The sequence below is a fragment of the Phocoena phocoena genome, chromosome 3 (assembly GCF_963924675.1).
Source record: "Phocoena phocoena chromosome 3, mPhoPho1.1, whole genome shotgun sequence".
In the NCBI taxonomy this organism is placed as follows: domain Eukaryota; kingdom Metazoa; phylum Chordata; class Mammalia; order Artiodactyla; family Phocoenidae; genus Phocoena; species Phocoena phocoena.
The window spans coordinates 110,925,133-110,944,932 of NC_089221.1; the positions used below are offsets into that span (position 1 = coordinate 110,925,133).

Genomic DNA, 19,800 nt, shown 5'->3' on the forward strand with positions numbered 1-19,800 from the left:
AGAAAAACCTGTTCCCGCTGAACACTTGCATTTGGAATATGCAGAATTCGTTTGGGGGTCTTAGTTAAACAGAGTCAAACACTTAACACGCACACATGGGGTTGGTCCCTGTTTACAGGTAGCACCTCTGGGGCACAGAGACAATGGCTTTGGGCTGCTGTTCCATTTACATTCACAGTAAGAACACTGGATGTGGTCTTGTTCATGATCCACTTTCATCCATAAAGAAATTCCAAACACTGTCATTACAGGATGTTTATTACCCACCTCTCCCTATATTTTATAGGGATACTTTATACATAAGAAAGGTTTAGAGATATTTTTAGTTTTTAAAAATCAGGGAATCTGTTACTTATGAAAATAATGGGAGAGGGTATTATTTGTCTTTATGCTCGTGCCAAAATAAAAATTTAGAAGTGCTTTAAAAGTTATTATTGAAATTAAGCTCTAGGTTAGAAAAATTAAAATGGAGGGGAACCAGGCGAATTTGCAGCATGTATACCACACCACGTGGCCACACCTAGGGCACTGCATGAGTTGCCATCTTGACGCTGAACAATTAGGCCGAGCATCGCCGGCTGGGGCCTTCGCTAGAGTGGCACAAAACTGCTCCGTCAAGGAATAGTGACACTGTAAATGGAAGACCAGCCACTGGCTCTGAAAAAAATAAACCTCATCAGTTTTGGATTCCAGCATTCATGGCTTTAACGAGTTTGCATAGAGAGGGCGGCCCGCCAGGCCCAGGCAGCCTGGGGGATGGTGGGGTAGGGGGGTGGGGGGGGGCACAAAGCAAGGCTGTAAACACTGGAGTCTGTACCAGCTCCCAGTCCGTCCTCACACCATGTTATGGGAGAAGGGTCACAAGGTGTAACTCAAGCAACTTAACACATGAAAGTCTAAAGTCCACTCTTGACATGTAAGTCTGTGCGTGCGTTAACTGAAAAATAAAAATAAAACAAACAGAACAAAAACAGACACATTAAAAGGTACACAGACGACCAAATCAAACAGAAGCAAAAGACAGCAAGATGAACACTGGGAAAGGACAGTCAGTTTGGCATTTGTAACAAGCAAAGCAGAGAACTCGCTTCAGTTTATGGCATCCCAGGCTGAGGGTCGGATAGGGAAGTAATTTTGCAAAGATCAATTAAAATTTGAAGAATAAGTACAGTCAGTCAAAGCCATTCAACTAAATGGTCACAAAAAAATGTCCCCCCAAATGCACTCCTGACTCATCCCATTCCCCTGACCAGGGTGGGGGGAAGGGGTGCTCCCAGCCACCCCACCTTCCCCACTCCTGGCCTCCACAAGGCCAGCATTGGAGGAGAGCGCTCTCTCCCAGAGGCCAAACTGACTGAAGCTTTCTGGAATGTCCAGCAAACAGAAAAGACCTGTTTTCCAGGCCCAGGTCACATGAAAAAAGCAGGGAGACCTGACACCAGTGATGAGCCCCACCCTGAGCTGTGCTGGTGCCCTTGCAGCCAGCCTGCACCCCACCCCATTGGCCCTCATCCCCTGACCTGGCCACGGGTCCTTGATCTTCTGTTTTTGAGGGGTTTCTCCATAGCTTATTTCCTAGGGGACTCTGCCTGCTTTTTTTTAAACGAGATGGCCTGGGATAAGCTGGCAGGGAGCACGGAAAAGTCAATTCAGGAGCCAGCATGTGGTTCATAGAGTGGCATACCCACTCCCAGGAAAAACAAGATTTCTGAGCCATCAGCTTGAAATCCACACAGGTTCCAATTCACAGAGCCCTCACACTCACCGAGCTCACCAAGACCTGGACATGGGACCAGGGCTGGAAGCAAATGCAAAGCAGAAGGGAAATTTACATGGCTGAGGGGAGTGTGGGGCTGGGGTCCTCCCCGGGGACGAGCAGGGGCTTATCTGTCGCAGCCGTGCCAGCAGCTGGGGTGGAGCCACCAGTCAGCAGGATGCGGGAAACTACAGGGTCTATTCCAAAGCAGAAGACAGGCCTCGGGAATGAGAACTAGCATCCAGTTCCTAAACGCCTGGCTTTGTCCCCCTGGTCTTCCCCAGAAGCTCCTTAAGTTTATTTTCCTTAGATGTGTCTGTGCCTCTGTGCGTGTGTGCCTTGGGGACTGTGTGTGTTAGTAGATATGTGTCTGAGTCTATGTATGTGATGGGGCAGGAGAGAGTAAGACAGTGTACATGTGTCATGCGTGTGTGTGTGTTAGGGAGCACAATATTGGGGGGCAGGTGGAAGGTTAAGGCCACAAGCAGCATCCCAGGGCCACAGCTAGCCATGCGCTGCATGCCCCTAACCACAAGGCTCCACTGCCACCAAGGAAGGAAATGCCTGGACACACACATTCCCAAACACTCCAGGAGGAAATGGAATTCCAAGAAGAACAAGAATGAGGACCAAGATGGGTACACCTGGCAAGAGAAGGAAGGTACCTGACACAGAGCAGGGGCAGGGAGAAGCAGGGACAGACGAGCGATCCCCACAGTGGGATGCTGTGTGGGACACTGAATGAAGTGGCGAGGGAGAGGGAGACTGCCCGGGAGCCAGGGCATCTGGACTCCAGATGTGAGTGTGGAAACAGGCTATGAAAAACACCAAGGAGAAGGGACTTAGAGTGGCCCCCACCTGGCCAAAATTGACTGCACTCCTAGAAAAGCCTCCGCCCCATCCCCTGTAATTCTCTCTCCTCTGAGTACTCTTCAGAGGAACAACTCCAGCCTCTACTTGAGGGGCAGCCTCCTCTCCAGTAGGACTCACAGGGCCCCTACAGGGAGCTGCTGTCCTTCCTTTAGCAGGTCAAGATCATAGTGTCCAGGGGGTCAGTGCTGGCTGGGCTCAAGTCTCCACTGTCCTCAGTCACCACCTGCCTGCCAATATGGGGCCCACGTCCACAGCTTCAGGACTGAGGGGGAGGCACCATGGCTGTCCAAGCAGAAACCACAGGAGCTTTTGGAATCTGACCAGAAATGCTAACATTCCCAGGCCCTGACCGCCTCCTGGCCTGAAAGACTTTCCCTGAGACCCTACACCCTCTCGGGGGCCACTCCCTGCCTGTGTGGCCCAGCCTTCTCCACCCAGCTCTTGAGGGGGCTGCAGGAGAGAGAGAGAAAGACACACACAGAGAGAGAGAGAGAAATGGGGTGTGGGGTAGAAGAGGGAGAGAGGGGCCACTCATGCACAAATACAAGAGTGGGCATGAATGCTTGATATCTTGAGATATGAAGATCACTAGTGAAAGAAGAAAGGTGAGCAAGAATGAGGTGGGAGAGCAAGTGAAAGGAGAGAGCAAAATGGTGAGCCAGCGAGAGTGAGCGAGAGTGAGAGGGAGCGAGCCAGCGCAGGGCAGGGAGCCTGCCACCTACTTCTTCTTGTCCTTGTCCTTCCTCAGAGGCTGCTGCGAGGTGGCGTGCAGGGCCTGAGACTGCAGGGCCTCCACCGCCGCCTTCCTGCGGTTGAAGGCGTTGGTCTCCTCCTCCAGTTCCCGGCGCTTCTCCTCCACCTTGCGCTTCTCTTCCTGGTGGACCCGCTTGAGGTGTTCAAACTTCTCGTGGAGCTGGGAGCAGAAGGCGGGGAGGCCGGGCTTCATGTGGGCCCAGAAGGAGCCCGGGCCCTCCCTGGCCTGGCCTCACCACAACCCTCAAGCCCCGCCCACACCTCTCTCTCCTTCTCCTTCAACTCCAGCTCCGTCTCCTTCACTTTGTTGACGAACATCTGCCTCATCTCCTCCTCCTTCCTCTGCAGCTCACTCAGGAATTCTTTCCTCTTGGCCTCGTATGTCTCCTGTAGGCTGTGGAGACCCAGAGAAAAGAGGCCAACGCGGGGATTATGGCGGAACGGAGTGGGCAGAGCCAGAGAAGCGAAATCACGTGGGCATGGGGGATCGGGGGGAGAGGATGCTGGGGTCCCAACAGCCTCTCTCCCCAGCTCACAAGCCCCCAGAACAGATGCCGACGTGGCAAGTCTGGCTGTGGCTGGGGAGATAGGCTGTCACCTGAAAGGCTGGCTGTCACCATCGCTGTCCTGGAAGCCCATCTCCTCCAACTTGCAGCGCCGGTAGAGCTCGTAGTGCCGACTGTGGGTCTGCTCGCGGAGGTCCTCCATGTTCACCCGGATCAACATTTCCCGGAGCTTCACGAAGTCGCAGTGATTTTCGTTCTCCACTGAAAGGAGAGGGCACGTGGGCATCAGGCAGGCTCCCAGCCACCAGCACAGGAAGGATGGGGCACAGGACAGTGGTTAGGGTGTTAGAGGTAGACTCCAGAGAGAGGACAGGCAGCAGATGGTCACGGTGAGGACACAGGACAGGGGACTGAGTCCGGGTCCCCAGCCGGGGCTGGGCTCTCACCAACACACTCACCCTGCACCACGCCCCAAGGGTACTGCCGTGCTCGCACCAGCTTGTTCCCCACCTTCACCTCCTCGGTGCTGCCCACCACGGCAAAGGGCAGGTGTGCCTGGAAAGGGGCCCAAGTGTGCATGAGCACTGAGCTGACACAGGCTAATGAACAGACCTACCCTCACTGCCCCTGGGCCCCAGGGAGGGGTTGCCCAGACCTGAACAAGGCCTGGCCAGATGCTCACTTGACGGCTTTCCTTTGGAGAAGTATCCTGGAACCTCCACACAAGGGAGTGGGCTGAACCCGCAACCCCTTTCCTCTTGTTCTAGGGTGTTCTTTCAGCCCTTGGGCTCCCCAGGGGCCACTAGAAGCTCTCTCAAACGACCTGTGGGCCTGGCTCTCTTCCAAGTTCCCAAGCCCTGGCATCCTGCCTGCTTGCTCCTGCAGGTTTCAGGTCCTAGCCCTGAGTTCGTACCTTGGGAAACTTAAACCTGGGGAAGCCCCGGTACCAGCCCAATACCCAATTCTTCCCATCTCCTGTCCAGAAGATGCAGGACTGGCCAGCTCCCAGATGCCCACCCATCTTTCCTGGAGAGCTAAGGTTGAAAACCAGGGAAAAGAGAGTGGCCTGGGGCTGGCTCCAAGCCCTCTGGCCCCAGAGCCCCAAGGCCCTTGCCCAACACTCACATTCATGACCGCATTAATCTCTGCAACAGCTTCATCATCCGTGGGAAACTGGTAGATCTGGACCCCATTGCTGACCAGCTCACCCATGATCTTGATCTTGAACTTGTGGAGCTCACTCTTGGAAATGGTGTCCGCTTTGGCGATGATGGGAATAATGTTCACCTGCCAGGATTGAGGAGCGGGGTCAGCAGGTGAGTTGCTCCTTGACTGTGGAGAGCCCTGCTCAGGCCACACCCCTGGGCAGGCCGGCAGGAAGCCAGAGAGATGGAGCTGCTCCTAAGGGGTGTCCTGGCCTGAATCCAGCCAGCTGGGGCCATTCTGACGGGTTGTAACAATTGGCTGCAGTGTTTCTTACAGCCCTGGCTGCCCCAAACCTCCATCCAGCCCCAAATTACTCCCTTGGGCATACCCAGCTTTGACCCAGAGTGCTCTGAAGGTCTTAACAGGTGTGGGGCCTGACAGGACCAGCAGTAGGGGGCTGAGCACCCCCAAAGCAGGTTAGATGACCCATTAGCAGAAGCCACAGGAAGACCTCAAAATCTCCCAGGCCAAGGTTATCCCATTGTTCACAGTGAAAATTAACTCCTGAGAGAGGGGAGCAGTCACGTGAGAGCTGACAGGTGACGCTGGGGCTGCACACCCTCCAGGACCCCATGCCATTCCTGTCATTCCCATGAAGCTGCCCTTTTAATACCCACTCCTCATTCCTACTCTAATTCTGGGGCTTAACTCTCCTGTCTCTACTGTGCTCAGGAGGACCCCAAGGGAAAGCCACGGCAGGAAGGACAGGGGAAGTGAAGGCAGCAGAGGAACTAGGAATTGAGAGAGAGAAAATGAGCAGAGAATTGGGATGCTCTGGGGAGGTGGGGTCAGAGGGGCAGAGGGACGGGGGCGAGGTGGGGAGGTAACTCTAGGGAGATGGAGAGGATGCCAGGAGCTAGCAGGCTGAGAATAAGAATCAACTCAGCTGGAATGAATGGGCTCAGGGCCAGACGCAGGGGACAGAGATCTAGAGAAAGAGCCCAGAGCAATGGGGGCTGGCTGGAGCCATAGGGACAGATGCAAGAGAAGATACAGAGAGGACCAAGCCCAGGGGGCTGTCCACAAGCCCCCAACCACACACCCCCTCTGTGGAAGATGGGGAGCCCACAGAATCAGCTGGAGGGGGGCCAGACCTTGCTGTCTAGTTTCTTCATGGTCACCAGATCCAGGGACTTGAGGGAGTGCCCCGTGGGCGTGATGAAGTAGAGGCAGACGTGGATCCTCGTGTCATGGTAGTCGAAGAGCGAACGGCGGATCTTCAGCTCCTCCTGCAGGTAGTTTTCAAACTGCGCATCGATGTAGTCGACTATGGGCCTGTAACTACAGACGGCTCCGTCACTGGAAGGCAGGCAGCAGAGCCGTGGTGCAAGGCCTGGAGCCCAGCCAGGCTGCCCACCAGCCTTCTCTCTGTGGGAACAAACAGCTTCTACCTGGGGATCCCTGTCTGGGTACAGGTGGCTAACCCCTTCTCCTGGTCCCCCAAGGGGTCCTCAGGACCTTAGATATTCTCCTAACAGCCCTCCCCTGGCCCCCATGGAGTGCGGGCTTGGTTACTTGTCTGGGGCAGCGAGGAGTGCAGAGCACTCGGGCAGAGTGTTAGAGCCACGGCCAACGTGGAGGGACGGGGAAGAGACCAGGCGGGCCGCCCTTCCTGCCGCTTGCCTCTCATCCTTATTGATCTGATCCCCGAAGCCCACGGCATCCACGATGGTCAGCTTGAGCTGCACGTTGCTCTCTTGGAGGTCGTAGGTCTGGGGCCGCAGGCGCACACACTCCTCATGGTGACTGGCTTCCTCGGTCTCAAAGGTCGTGTTGAAGAGCGTGTTCATCAGTGTGGACTTGCCAATGCCAGTCTCCCCTGGGGGGGCAAGGAGTGGGCAGAGGGGATGTCAAAGGCTGGAACTGGGGCTGTCCCTGGCTGTTGGGTAAGCCAGGTGGGGCTCAGGCACCCTCGGCCTCTGTACAAGAGAGGGGGTCAGGTCTCCCACTCCATCCCCCACTGTCCCCAACCTCATGAACCATCCCTTCTCAGTGGCCTCAGAAATAATACATAGAAGGAAGACCCAAAAGGCTGACTTGGACATAAGACATGGCTACATGGGGTGTGTAGGTGTTTCCTCAGAGCGTGGGGAAGAGACAAAGCCAGGCAGTTGTGAGATACCACTAGACACTGGCCTCTGCTGGCCTCAATGGGACCCGGTCACCTGCTCTGCACACCATCCCTCCTGGGCCCAGGAAGGTCACGGGGCCAGCAGGGTCAGGGTCTGAAGCCACCAGTGGCTCAGCTCACCTGCTGTGGGTGGCCCCAACTTCATGAAGCTTTAATGGGAGGGGGGAGGTTCAGGAAAGGCTGCTTTCCAAGGGGCACCCACATCCTGGCAGATGCCAGGGCTTGGGCACCTGTAGAGGGTCTGGCAGAGCTTTTTGTCCCCTCTGGGAGCTCCAGGCCCAGAGGCACATGGAACCTTCCAGAGCCTCCCTGTTGGGGGCTGTATTTGTTTAGATGTGTACTGGAGCCCTTACTACATAACACTGTAATGCAGGGACAGTCTGGTTTACCACAGTGTCCTTGACACATAGTAGGAACAACAATAGCTGTTTTTTAAATAAACAAACAAACAAATGGATCCCAACCACTGTGATAAACACTCAAAGCACTTCCAAGCTTTTTACTCTTTCCAAGTTTACTCTTCATGGCAACACTGAATCAGGCCCTGGCTCCACCTCTATCTTTGACCCTGGCAGAGACACCCACCAAAGCCTCGTCCTGACCCCCCAAAGTGTCACTCTGCCTGGGAGGTCCCCTTGCAGCTCAACAGGTGGTCAGGGCAGCAGCACCCCATCTCCCAGAAGCCCTGCGTCCATCCTCTGTCTGAGGCTGCCCCCTGGCCAGGCATGACACTCACCCACACAGAGGATGTTGAAGCTGAAGCCCTGAGTGACCGACTTGCTGACCAGCTGGTCGGGGAGGCTGTCGAAACCCACATGGCCACCCAGGGAGAGGCTCCGGGGCTCTGGCTCTGCATTCTGCCAAGAGAGAGGAGAGAGGCAGTGAGCCCACTAGGGAAGAGGGGCCAAGTAGCGGGGAGGCTAAACCTGAGTCACATCATCCCCGCTCCACTGCCAACCTTGTCTCAATCCTCAGCACATCTCACGACACATCGTGAGTGCATTGGAGCTCCAATTCCAGGCCAAGTTTCCACAGAGGGAGCCCCAGGGCCTCAGGACCCATGACTCTATCTGGGAAAAGGCCCTTTCACGTGTGGCTTTGCTCCTCCTGGGCTGGCGAGGAATGTCTACGCCTGAGGTGTCTCCTGGCAGGTGGCCCCAAGACCTATGGCTGCTACCTGAGGGCTCACCTGCCCTCCTGCCCAGGAGGAGGCCCCAGATGGTCCCTGGATCTTAAACGAAGATTTCAAAAGGCCAAGATTAGAGGGTGTGTATGTTCCTATGGCCCCTTCCTACTGAAGCAGGACTCAAGCAGAGGCAGGTTTGGCCTGACCCCCTCACACTTGCACTATCGGGGGGCCTCTCCCATCAGGCTGGGCTCACAGTCCTCCACGGGCACCCCTTGCTCCTCACATACCCAAGCATGGAATGTACACGTGGGCCCTGCTGAAGGGGCCGGCGCTCACTGGGTTTCAGGACCAGCCTCTGGGGCATTGTGCCTCTGAGGCCTCAGTGGTACTCTGTAGGGACTCCCAGGCTCTGGCTCCTGCCGTCCTCCCGGCCCCACCCCAGTCCTAGTTGCTTAGACAGAGGATTCTGGATGAGAACGTGGAGGCCTGCCCAGAGAGGCAGGCAGCAGGTCCTGAGCGAGCAGGGGCCAGTGAGCTGGCCCAGAGCACTATAAAAAGAACCCACCAGGACCCAAAGCAGAGCGTCAAGGTCAGGCTCCCATTTGTGTGGATTCTTTGCTTCCCTGGGAATGGGGGTGGAATGCTGTCCTCTGACGGAAGCTTCCCAGGCTCATCCTCCCCAGGTTTGGGTCCTCTCGAGGGCAGGCCCCAGACAGCTCCGCGTAGGGCAGAAGCATGCCTCCTCTGTTCCCAAGCCCCTCTGCCCTGACTGCCAGCTCGACAGAGCAAGGACAGGACAGGACAGGACAGGGGGTCTAAGTCTCATCTTGCCATCCAGCTCACAGCTCCTGAGGGGAGGAAACAGGCCCAACTGAAGACAGTCCCAGAAGCACTGATCAGGACAGTGGCAGCCCTTGTGTGGGTACAGGCACAGTGAACAGAGAGGGCTGAGGACCAGAGAGTAGGGCCCTGGCACCCTGCCCTCCAGCACAGGGATCTCCTGAGCATCTGTGCTCCCCCTGACCTCTCTGCAGCCGCAGCCTGTTGCCTCAGCCTGAACCCTCTGACCATTCTTTCCTCCCAACCAGAGCCCCTTGGCACTCAAACCCAACCCTCTCTTCTTCATTAATTATGCCTACCTGCCCCTTCCCCCAGGCCCCTCCCCCAGCTCAGTCATGGCATCCCTGCATCAAAGACTCCCAAGTGTGTGTGTGGGCAGCCTAGACCCCACATGGCCCCTCCGGGCAGCTGTACTATCCCCTTGAACAAGTCAGAGTTACCCCTAAGCGGTTCCCTCCAATGACCCTCTTTCAACAGAGCCTCTGCTCTTATAGCTGACCCTTTCTCCCTGCCCCCATCCCCAGCGGAATGAGTCCCAACCTTCCCAATCAAGCCCAGGTCCCCCCAGGGCTGCAAACATAACAACAAAGAGGCCCAAAGGCAGCTTCCTCTCACTGGTAGCCACATCAAAACCAGTAAATGGAGCATAGGAAGTGCTGGGTCTGGTTCAAACCCCCTAGCATGGCATTCTGGGCCCTTTACCATCTGAGACCTTTTCCACAGGCTTGGTTCCTGCCCAGCTGGTTATCTCTGGATATACTTTTCAAACTTGACACCTTCCCCAGGCTCCAGAGCTCACTCTACCTTTCCCTGGCACCTGCTTTGACTTGGCCCCCGAGTACGCACATGCCACACCCCTCACTTGGCTGTGACCCCATTTCCTTGCACTATTAGTTGTCCTTTTTATATGCATCATGATTCTCCAACTGTTCCATGAGCTCCTTGAAGTGGGCCGCAGGCTGGGGGAGGTCAGCTTTCCCACTTCCCACCCTCCCACCACTATGTCCAATGTGCTAGACAACACTACCACTTATAAGTTACTGAACACCGTCTTCACTGCCACAGCATCAGGGGTATCTGCCCACCTTACACAGAGCTTCATTATTCGGTCTCTGTTCCACCTGCTCATGGCAGCTTGAGGATCAAATGGAGGACAGAACAGTTAGTCTAGGGCTTTCTTTTCAGGCGAGACTGAAAATCTCCAAAATTTAAGGCGTGCTGTGCTTGCAGAGAAGGCTATGTGTTTATTCATCCTCTTTTTCCAAGGGTGACACAATCAGGATGCAATCCAACATCCTGTAGTCTGCCGCCAAAACCCACCCAGTCAGCTGTCTGGAAGCCACGCACGCGCACACACACACTCGGCTTCAGAGTCCTTACACCAAATCAGAGGCCATCCTGTTCCTGATTTTCCCCAACTCTCTTACAGTCCCAGGCTCCAAAGGCTAAGAGCAGCCCTCAGGGGTCTCACACAAGCCCACCCACCCACGCTCAGCGAGCCCTGCCTGCCTTCACTCACACAGCTGGGCTCTCTCTGGAGAAGTGTGTACATACAGGGAGGTCTTCTTCCCCAAGTTGTTGCCCAGGCTACACTCTGTCACTCCAAGGGCCACAGACCTGGGGCAATCGATCCTGCTTAGGAGCCTCGGGGGCCACGGGAGTGTCAATCTCCAGAGCACGCGTGCACGCACACACATCCACACACAGAAGAATGGCCACTGGTCCTCACGGGGACAGAGTGTTATTCCCTGGAGTCCCTCAGGAGACTGATCTGACCTCCCAGCTCTATTGAGGTGTGACTCTTACTAATGCCAACCTCCCCGATCCTATATGTGGCAACAACAACATGTGATCCAAGGTGCGACACTCCCTCCAAGGTGCCCGCCCAGGTGTCTCCATTGACCTGTGTTGGGTCTCAGCCTAGGAGGAGCCAGCAGCCTACAAAGCACCCCTGGCATATCTCAGCTACCACAACTCAGAAAGGAACTTCAGGTCTCTCACTGGTTACTTGCAATCTGTCAGGTAAGACCTCAGCTCCAGTTCCAGGGCTGGGTCCTAACAGTCCTGAGCCAATTAGCATGATCGCACGATTGGTGAGGCACAGGCAAGCGACCCAGATTGAGCCTTTATGACCATCTTGTAGCCATTAGGGGAGCCAGCGTAAGACTGAAGCCCACTCACAGAGGATGGCTGAGCCAAGAAAATCACAGAGGAGAGAGAGCCAGTGTCTTGCCCTACCTCTGAGCTTTTCCCTTTACCCCGGCCACATCTCCCCTTTACTGTTTAAGCTAGCTGAATGGGGCTATCTATTACCTGCCACTGAAAGCATCTTGACTGCTACAGCCCCCAAAGTGAACCTCTGAATGCAGAGGAACAGGGAGAAAGCAAGGAGAGTAAGGACAGGGAAGGAAAAAGTGGTGTTACGACCACAGGAAGGAATGGATGTCAAATGATGCCACCAACACCTCACCAAGGTCCACCTGTGCAGACTAAACCAAGCGATTTACAGTCTCCTACGCAGCCCCTCCCCACGCCGTGTGGCAGAGGCCATTATTATGCCCATTTTACAGGTAAGGAAACTGAGGTGCACAGAAGCTAAAGAACTAATCAGGGTAGAGTAGGGGTTTGAGAGCAGCCAAGCCCATGCCCCAAACCACTCAGCTGCATTGCACCCCCTACTCTTACTATGCTCCCAACTTACTCATTCAGCCACTCAACACAGGCCTGCTGGGCACATCTACTGTGTGCCAGGCACTGGGACAGCCACTAATGAAGAGACGAAGACACCAGATCCTTAACCTCAGGGGCTCAGTCTAATTCAGTCTACACTCAAACGGCTGTGACAGCCAGGCAGGCCACGTAAATGGATGAAGGGGAGCAGGATAGTAACAATAACAACCACCACACCTAACAGTTATCAAGGGCTTACCAGGTGTGACTCTAATTTCACCTCATTTAGTCCACACATCAGCCCTATGAGGTAGGCTGTATATTATCCCCACTGTACAGAAATAGACAATTGAGGCACCAAGAGACTAAGTAACTTTCCCAAGATGACACTGCTCAGGAGGGTGAAGCCAGGATCTAAATGGAGATGGTGTGACTGTAAAACCCACACTTCCAGCCACATCACTCTGCCGCCTATTGGATGAAAGACCCGGTGACTTGGCTGAGTGTGGGGTCCCTCAGGGAGAGGCAGGAAGAGTGGGGAACTGAAGAGGCTGTGCTCGGTCCATGATGGCTATGGTTTTGTGACTCCAGCCAACTGTGGGAATGCAGACCTAGCATTACTAAATCTTCCAATTTTTTAAAGAGAATCCAGAAATCCAGATTTTTTTGCGAAACCCACTAGTTTTCAAAGGTTGGCAACAACTACCAATGGAGAATACCATGAGGGTCCAACTCAACGTGTCTGGGGGTTGGACCTGACCCATGGTCTGACAGTCTGCAACCCCGGGTCTGGCAGAATGGTGACCTGAAAGGACAAAACACCCAGTCTGCACTCTTGGGCATGGAGCCCCACAGGAGACTGTTCTGCGGGAGGAGACTTCAGGCTGGACAACTTAACTTGGACCCTGGTGAGAGGCAGACCCAGCTGCTTCTGGCCCTTTCCACATACCCAGCTCCCAGGGTGCCAGCTCAGGGGGCTCAAAGTGTCCTCAAATCTCCAGGATAGAGAGTTGGCAGCTCTGAACTCTACACACACAATGGGAAACTCCACAGGGCCCCTCTCTAATCACTAACAAGCTTTTGGCTCCTAAGCCAGGCTCTGGGCTTCTATGTCATCATTTCTTTGGCACATCAAAGACAACAACCAAAATAATAACTGCTCAGGCTGACTGCGTTCCTCCATGCCCAGTTGTCCAGAAAAAAGTAGAGAATGGCATTTTGTTATGCAGCCCAGTGGATAAATAGGACATCCTTTTCCTGACCAGGAAATGCTGTCTGAGCCTTCTGGAACAGCCCCAAACACCAGACAAAAGGAGCTGCCCCTTTTACCAAGAAGAGAGGTGGGACCTGGGGGGAAACCATGTCTCGCACTTGCCCACAAAAACAGGATTTTATCCAAAAGAAAGTGGAAATCTGCTGAATGTCTAAACCAGTAGAGCCAAGGAAGCTATGGGTGAAAAAAGCCCCCCGAGATCAAACCTCCCAAACGAGGTTGGCTGTTGGGGTGGGAGTAGAGATGGCACCCCATCATTAGTGTACTTGGCTCCTGAATCCTAGGCAAAGAACAGCCCCTACCCCAGGTCTTCCACAGAGTCCTCTCCAAGTGCCTTGGACTTCAGATGCTTTTCTCCCCCCAGGCTCCCATGCCTAGTACCCACTGTCCTGAGCACCCAGCAGTCAGACAGGAAGCCTTTTCCCCAGGAGAGCTCCAGCTCTGGGGGACCCTATAAAGTCCTTGTGCAGTGGACCCAGGAGTCATTGCGCCACTGGGAGCCTTCTCCGCCTGTGTTCCTGGCACAAAGCACCCTACCCCTGGCTCTAGCTACTCTCAGCAGCCTGGGCCTTAAATAGCCAGAGCAGAGGCCCCTGGCCAGAACCCATGGTCATAGCACAACTGTCCTTGAGTCCGAGAGGAATCCTAGGAATTTTCCCAGGAAAGGCTTAGGCTCTGGTCCCAGGATTCCACAGCCAGCCTCTAAGCCCAGGTCAAAGGTTACGGGAAATAACTACAGGGATGTACATAGGAGGGTGGGGGTGGGAATGCTGCTCTCCTGGGCCAGGAGGGAAGAACAGAGGCAGAATATACCTGTCCCCAATCAAGAGGACACCTGAGAACCAAAGTGTCTCTCTCTCCTAAGGTGGCAACAAACCTGGGGAGAAGACGCAAGCCAGGATCAGCCTTCATGGTGCCAGCACGGTGGCAGATGAGGTAATAATGGCAAGATGGCAGTTGGGCCCCAGGAGGAGATCACCAGTCACTCTCTCAAGGCCAGTCATCCTCTCCCCCATCCTGGGAAGCGAAGGGACTTTGGGAGCAAAAGTACCCCCAGGAGGGCTACCCTGGTGGCGCAGTGGTTGAGAGTCCGCCTGCTGATGCAGGGGACACGGGTTTGTGCCCCAGTCCGGGAAGATCCCACATGCCACGGAGCGGCTGGGCCCGTGAGCCATGGCCGCTGAGCCTGTGCGTCTGGAGCCTGTGCTCTGCAGCGGGAGAGGTCACGGCAGTGAGAGGCCCGCGTACCTTAAAAAAAAAAAAAAAGTACCCCCAGGAGACCGAGGTCACCCCATGCCCTGACCTCAATACTCCAGTTTCTCTGCTTCCCTGTCTCACTAAGAGGCACTTTCCTCCCTCTTTCTGCACACAGACAGCAGGACTACCACTCAGTAATTGGGGATGGCTTATTTCACACTTCTCATGTCAAAATCAGGTTTCCAAGAAGGCAAGAGTACGGTTACTGGTCTCTGGGCCCACCCACCTCGCCCCAGGCCTAGGACACAGGGATGTCATGTCATCCCTCCCGTGGGAGGGAACGGTCCATCCCACCACAGAGCAGATAGGGAAGGCACTCTGGGCCACAGAAGGTACTGGAACCCCAGGTGTTCATACTTTCCCACTTGGCTCAGGGGCTCCAGCAGCAGCCCCCTACTTCCCCACAGCAGGGAAAGCCACAGCAGTCTGGACACCGCAGGATGGAGGCAATCTATTTTCCACAGTGAATGAGACCCCACCTTTGGAAAGAGGAATGTAGGCAGCAAAGGTGACTATGCCCCCCTCCTACCCCACAATGGATGCCAGTGCTGGGAAGGGGCAGAGAAATACATGGGCACCAACATGGGTCAGCAGAGGCTCGGGGCAGCACTGCTGTACTTCTCTGTTGCTTGCACCATTCACCCCAGCACCAGGCAGAGTGTCAGACTCGTACCCAGGCCCCACAGCCAGGTCTGGTGAGTGGACTTAGGTCCATGGCCCACAGTCCCTCCTGAACCCCGGCCCTCAGGTGGTCCAAGCCCAGAAGGCCCCTCAGAAAGTGGCCAGCACCTATGATCTGAAATAGGCTCTTATTCCTTCCTCCCCTGGTCTGTCCCTCTGATGTGGCTTCCAAGATAAGGCTCAAGAACCATCTAGAAGCCATGTGTTCCGAGGAGGAGAATATCTAATTTGCCCCAATACCACCCAGGGCAACTGGTGTTACAGCCTAGACGCCCCTTGCCCTGTCCTCCACCACCTCTTCCCAGCCATGGTTCCTCACGTGAGCCCTGAGGATGCAGATGGCTCTAGCAAAGAACACCTCTATCACGAGGGCATGTTGACCTTGGGAGGCATCCTTTCCCCTGGCAGATGTGTCTCCCTCCTGCCTGCACAGCACCATATCTAGTTGTCTGGCAAAGCTTGTACCTTGGGGGCCATGACTGGGGATTCTGAGACCCAACCTAGCAGCACAGAGGCAGGAAGACTGGAGAGGCTGCAGGGGACACATAGAGACCAGCCAGTTCTCAGGCCCTTTGCTCTGTCATCCTGCAGTGGCTTCCTTCTGGTAGCTGGACCGGAGCCACAGAAACGTTCGTGCTAGTTACTGCCCCAAATATGTACCTCCACCTAGCCCATCTTAGGGCTCAAAACTCAGAGGGCTCCACCCTCTCTGTCATCTCAAGGGGTACTGGGGGCTGAGGCTGGGTCTGAGGCCCAAACTTGCCAATGACCAGAGTCTGCATCTCACCCAACCGTGGCTGCTGGCATCAACAAGATGATGGACACAAAGCATCCAGTGCCCTCCCTGCCATCCAAAGCTTTTGACAAATATCTGGCCCTGTGCTCCAAGCCTCCATCAGTTCTCCTGCATCGTTGGCATTGTGGTCAGTCTCCTTCTTGCCACCTTCTCTGTTCCTACTCTGCTCAGTCCCTTTTCATGTGCTCCCTTGGATCACCAATGCCTCCCCATCAGTCTCCCTGCTCTGACCCATTCCAGTCCAGATCCCAGGCAGACCTTGCTAAAGTGAGCACCCATAGCATGGTATGATGCCCATGAGGGGGACAGGGCAGGGCAGACCCACCTCCCAAGGGGAGAGGGTAGAGCTGCAGCTTTGCAGGTTGGCGCTCGCTTAAGACCCCTCCATACCACCAGGCATTGAGAGCTGCACAGATGTACCTTGTTCAGCTCCTACTTCTCCTTCGGAACAGCTCAACAAGGAGGTTACTGGTCATTTTTACAGGACAGGGAGACACCACTCTGTGACAGGCCCACTGGGCTGCCTCCCACATTCCTTCCCACCAGCTCTTGCCTCAGGGACAGAGTAGGCACTCCCTGGATAGCCTGCTTCTTGGGGAAGTGTCAAGATTACAGGGGTGACAACGGAAGTGACAGATGGTGCTGGGGATAAAGCGGAGATGGGGGTGGGGGGGAGCGATGGGCTGGGAGGAGTGCCAGGCGCGAGGCTGCCATACTGCACGCTTCTTCCTTCTCCCCCTCAGACCTCCACTTTCCCTGGGCCCTCAATCCTCCCTCGCTATAGAGTTTGAACTCTGCCCCATGAGATTCTGACAGTAAAAACACAGGAGATGGCCCCTGGGGCAGACAAAGAGTAAGGCCCAGAGTCTGGGACCAATTAAGGAGGAGGGGCAGAGCAAGAATGGACAGGAGTCTGGCTGCCCAAGGAGGGCCAGAGGCAACAGACTCCCCAGAGGGCTGTCCCAGACATGCACATCCTAGGAGATTTCGACCGTAACCCCATGGCTGATCTAGGATTGAGCAAGGCCCAGCCAAAATGTAAAGGTTGCTGAGCCTGCAATCTTTATATCATGCTACATGGAGAATAGGAACCCAGCACACACTGACCTCAAAGTACCATTCCATATGTTCATCTAAGCTCCAGGTTGGGACAGTTCCCAGGCCCTCCTGGGCTGGTCTGACCACCGAGCTAGCCTGAGGGGCAGCGTCAACCTGCCACAGCTCAACCAGATTATAGCCTCATGGCCACTTAACACCCAGTTCAACCCTGCAGCAAGTGAGACACCTAACATATCTCCAAACATGCCATAGATTGCAATTACTTCCACAAACTCTTTGAAAAATATCAGTATGGTTATTGCCACTTTATAGCAAGATAAAGGAAGAAATGATTTTCCCAGGATGACAAGGCAGGAGAGGAGAATGGAGTCCAAACTCCTAAATTCAGGCCAAACCCAACCCAAGGTCTCCACCCAAATTCAACCATGTCCATGTCCTCCCAGGAGGCTGACAACTCAGAGTGTGAAGGGTGTGGAAGGTGTCCATCCATCCAGCTTAACCTGGCACAGTAACCACGGCCCCTGAGCTCAGGCTGTACATCCTTATTTGAGTCAATCCTCTCTCTGTGCCTCGGCCCACCATGTCAATAATACCTGAAATCCTTGCAGATATGGTTTAAGAGCAAACACAGGAATCTTTCAAAGGAAGAGCCTTTCCAGCCCAGTGCCTGCCACTGCAGCTAGGCCTCTCAGCTCAGCCTCTGAGGATAATCTCTGGACGCGTGTGGTGATGGGAGCCCCTAGGGAGGGTGCCGTGTGATGGAGCAAGCTCATTCTCTGCTGCCTTCTTACACACAGGGCCAGTCTTCACATCCACATGGGCACTAAGTAACATGTATTATTTATTGTGTCTTTACCATGTGCCAGACACTGCTCTAAGCACCTCGCCTGGATACTCTCATTAAATCCTTCCAATAACCCTATGAGGGAGGTAGTATTTTTATTCCATTATACAGATGAGAACACTGAGGGGTTAAACAACTTGCCCAGGGTCACAAGGCCAACAAGCAGTAATCTAGGATTCACATCAGGCAGTCTGTTTCTAGTTACTCTACATACTGCTCCCACCTGCAAGACCAACTGTTAGAGTAACCTCTGGCCACAGACAGACAAGACCCAGACATAACTTTCTGGTCAGCTGGGCACAGAAAATGCACACAGGCACGCGGGCAGAGATGTACAAACACACACATCTCTCTTGGCCTCCAGCTAACCAGCAGGTCTGTTGGGATTCATGCACAGCCCTCCTGGGGTACATAAATTCCCATTTACAGTGCAGGGGTAGGGTGAATCTCTGATTTGCCCAACCTCTGAATCTGTCCCTCCTGTGTTTAAACTTACTGAACTGACTCGCAGGCCCCTCTCCAATGAGAATAAAACACCCAAGTCTAAAAATTATGAAACCAAGAGTTCCTGCTTTACTTACGCATATTTCCAAAGTAGACCAACATTTTTAGATTAAAGAGAAAATTTACATATATAAGTTCAGATGACAATATTTATAGCATTAATTACATAAGTCCAGAATCCCTTATTTAGCCCCAGAACCAATTCCTTATCAGTCACATATTTAGCATTTCCCCACTACCCCCAACATCCCTGGGCCCTCCCTCCCCCTTACCACCAACCAGGGCCTCACATGCTGGCAAGAGGACACAGCTTCCTTCACTGTCACAGCCCAACCTCCCAGACACACCCAAATCCAGCCTTAGACATCAGGGGACATGCAGACACAATCCCCAAAAGGCCCCTCTCCCCCGCGTGAATTATGAAAGCCTTTGGGAAGTTGGCTATTGGCTGGCTCAGGCCCAGAGAGATCTGTACAGGGACCACCAGAGACGTTAGCCCTGCAGAAGGCATACCTGGACTGGGGCCCAAACATCCACTGGGCTGAATCTGGAATCCCTCCAGTTCCTGGGGAATGGCTGCTTCAGACCCGACCACTGAGGCCAGAGCTGCCTGGAATCGCACCCAGGATCCGGGAGCTTGGGTGGGGGGGGGGGGGGGGGGTGGAGCGGGAAGGAGAAGAAGGCCGTGGTCTTCAGGACCCAGGTCTGCAACTGCCCTGGGCTCATTTGAGGGACTCCCTAGGATCCCTAGGGCTTCATCCTTACCGGCTGTACCCATCCAACAGCACCTGCGCGGCTAGGAATCTCCCCAGCCGTGCAGAAACACTAGGGAGAAGTGGGTCCGAAGTATCCTAGATCCTCCCCTCTGGCCCCCGGGGCCCCAGTCTGTCCTCAGACCTGGCCAGGACCAGGCGGGTATTTATCTGCTTCTCTCCGCGAAAGAGGTCTGCTCTTCTTCGCCCAAGGGGGGCGACCCCGCCAGCCTCCGGCAAGGCGCCCCCGCCCGACGCCCTGGGACCCGGGACTAGCGCTGCGAAGAGCCCGCTCCGGTGTCCCCCGTCGCGCCCAGCGTCGAGGCCCGGCCGCGCGGCGCTGACAGTCCGGCTCGCGACCCCAGCCAGCTGCAGGGCGGCCCCCTCCCCGCGTCCAGCGCCTCCCGCGCGCGCCGCGGCCCAACAGGGCCCTCACCGAGAAGCGTTCCAGGTCAGTGGCCGCCATGGCGAGCTCCGCACCGGGCGGGCGAGCCGGGGCGAGCACCCGGGCCGCGATGGGGACAAGCCGGCTGCGGGACGCGCTCCGCCCGGGCGGCTGCGGCTGAATGGATCCAATATGGCCACTTCCTGGAAACTCCCCTTGGCGGCGGCGGCGGCGGCGGCGGCGGCGGGAGAAGCCGCGGAGCCGCCCCCGCCCCCGCCCGCGGGACCGGCCTCTCCGCCCGGCCCGGCCACGAGCGCAGCCGGAGCCCCTCCGCTAGGATGACCGGGGGTCTCCGCTGCGAGGCGGGAGGTGCCGGCTGCGGGGA

General features: G+C 55.3%; 1 protein-coding gene across 2 annotated transcripts; it reads right to left on the minus strand.

Moving 5' to 3' along the window:
* Positions 1-240: 240 nt before the first annotated feature.
* SEPTIN8 (septin 8) lies at positions 241-19,592 on the minus strand. 2 transcript variants are annotated; one of them, XM_065874194.1, is made up of 10 exons: positions 19,467-19,592; positions 7,962-8,082; positions 6,718-6,913; positions 6,189-6,375; positions 5,014-5,175; positions 4,347-4,443; positions 3,981-4,149; positions 3,644-3,776; positions 3,352-3,542; positions 241-657 (listed from the first exon to the last, which is right to left on the minus strand). In XM_065874194.1, the coding sequence occupies exons 1-10, from the start codon at positions 19,494-19,496 to the stop codon at positions 615-617; spliced, it is 1,329 nt and encodes a 442-aa protein (XP_065730266.1). In that variant the 5' UTR covers positions 19,497-19,592; the 3' UTR covers positions 241-614. The 2 variants fall into 2 exon arrangements, with proteins under 2 accessions (XP_065730266.1, XP_065730267.1); XM_065874195.1 differs by lacking the exon at positions 19,467-19,592 and having other exon boundaries at positions 615-657; positions 6,189-6,369; positions 7,962-8,076.
* Between the last annotated feature and the right edge of the window lie 208 nt (positions 19,593-19,800).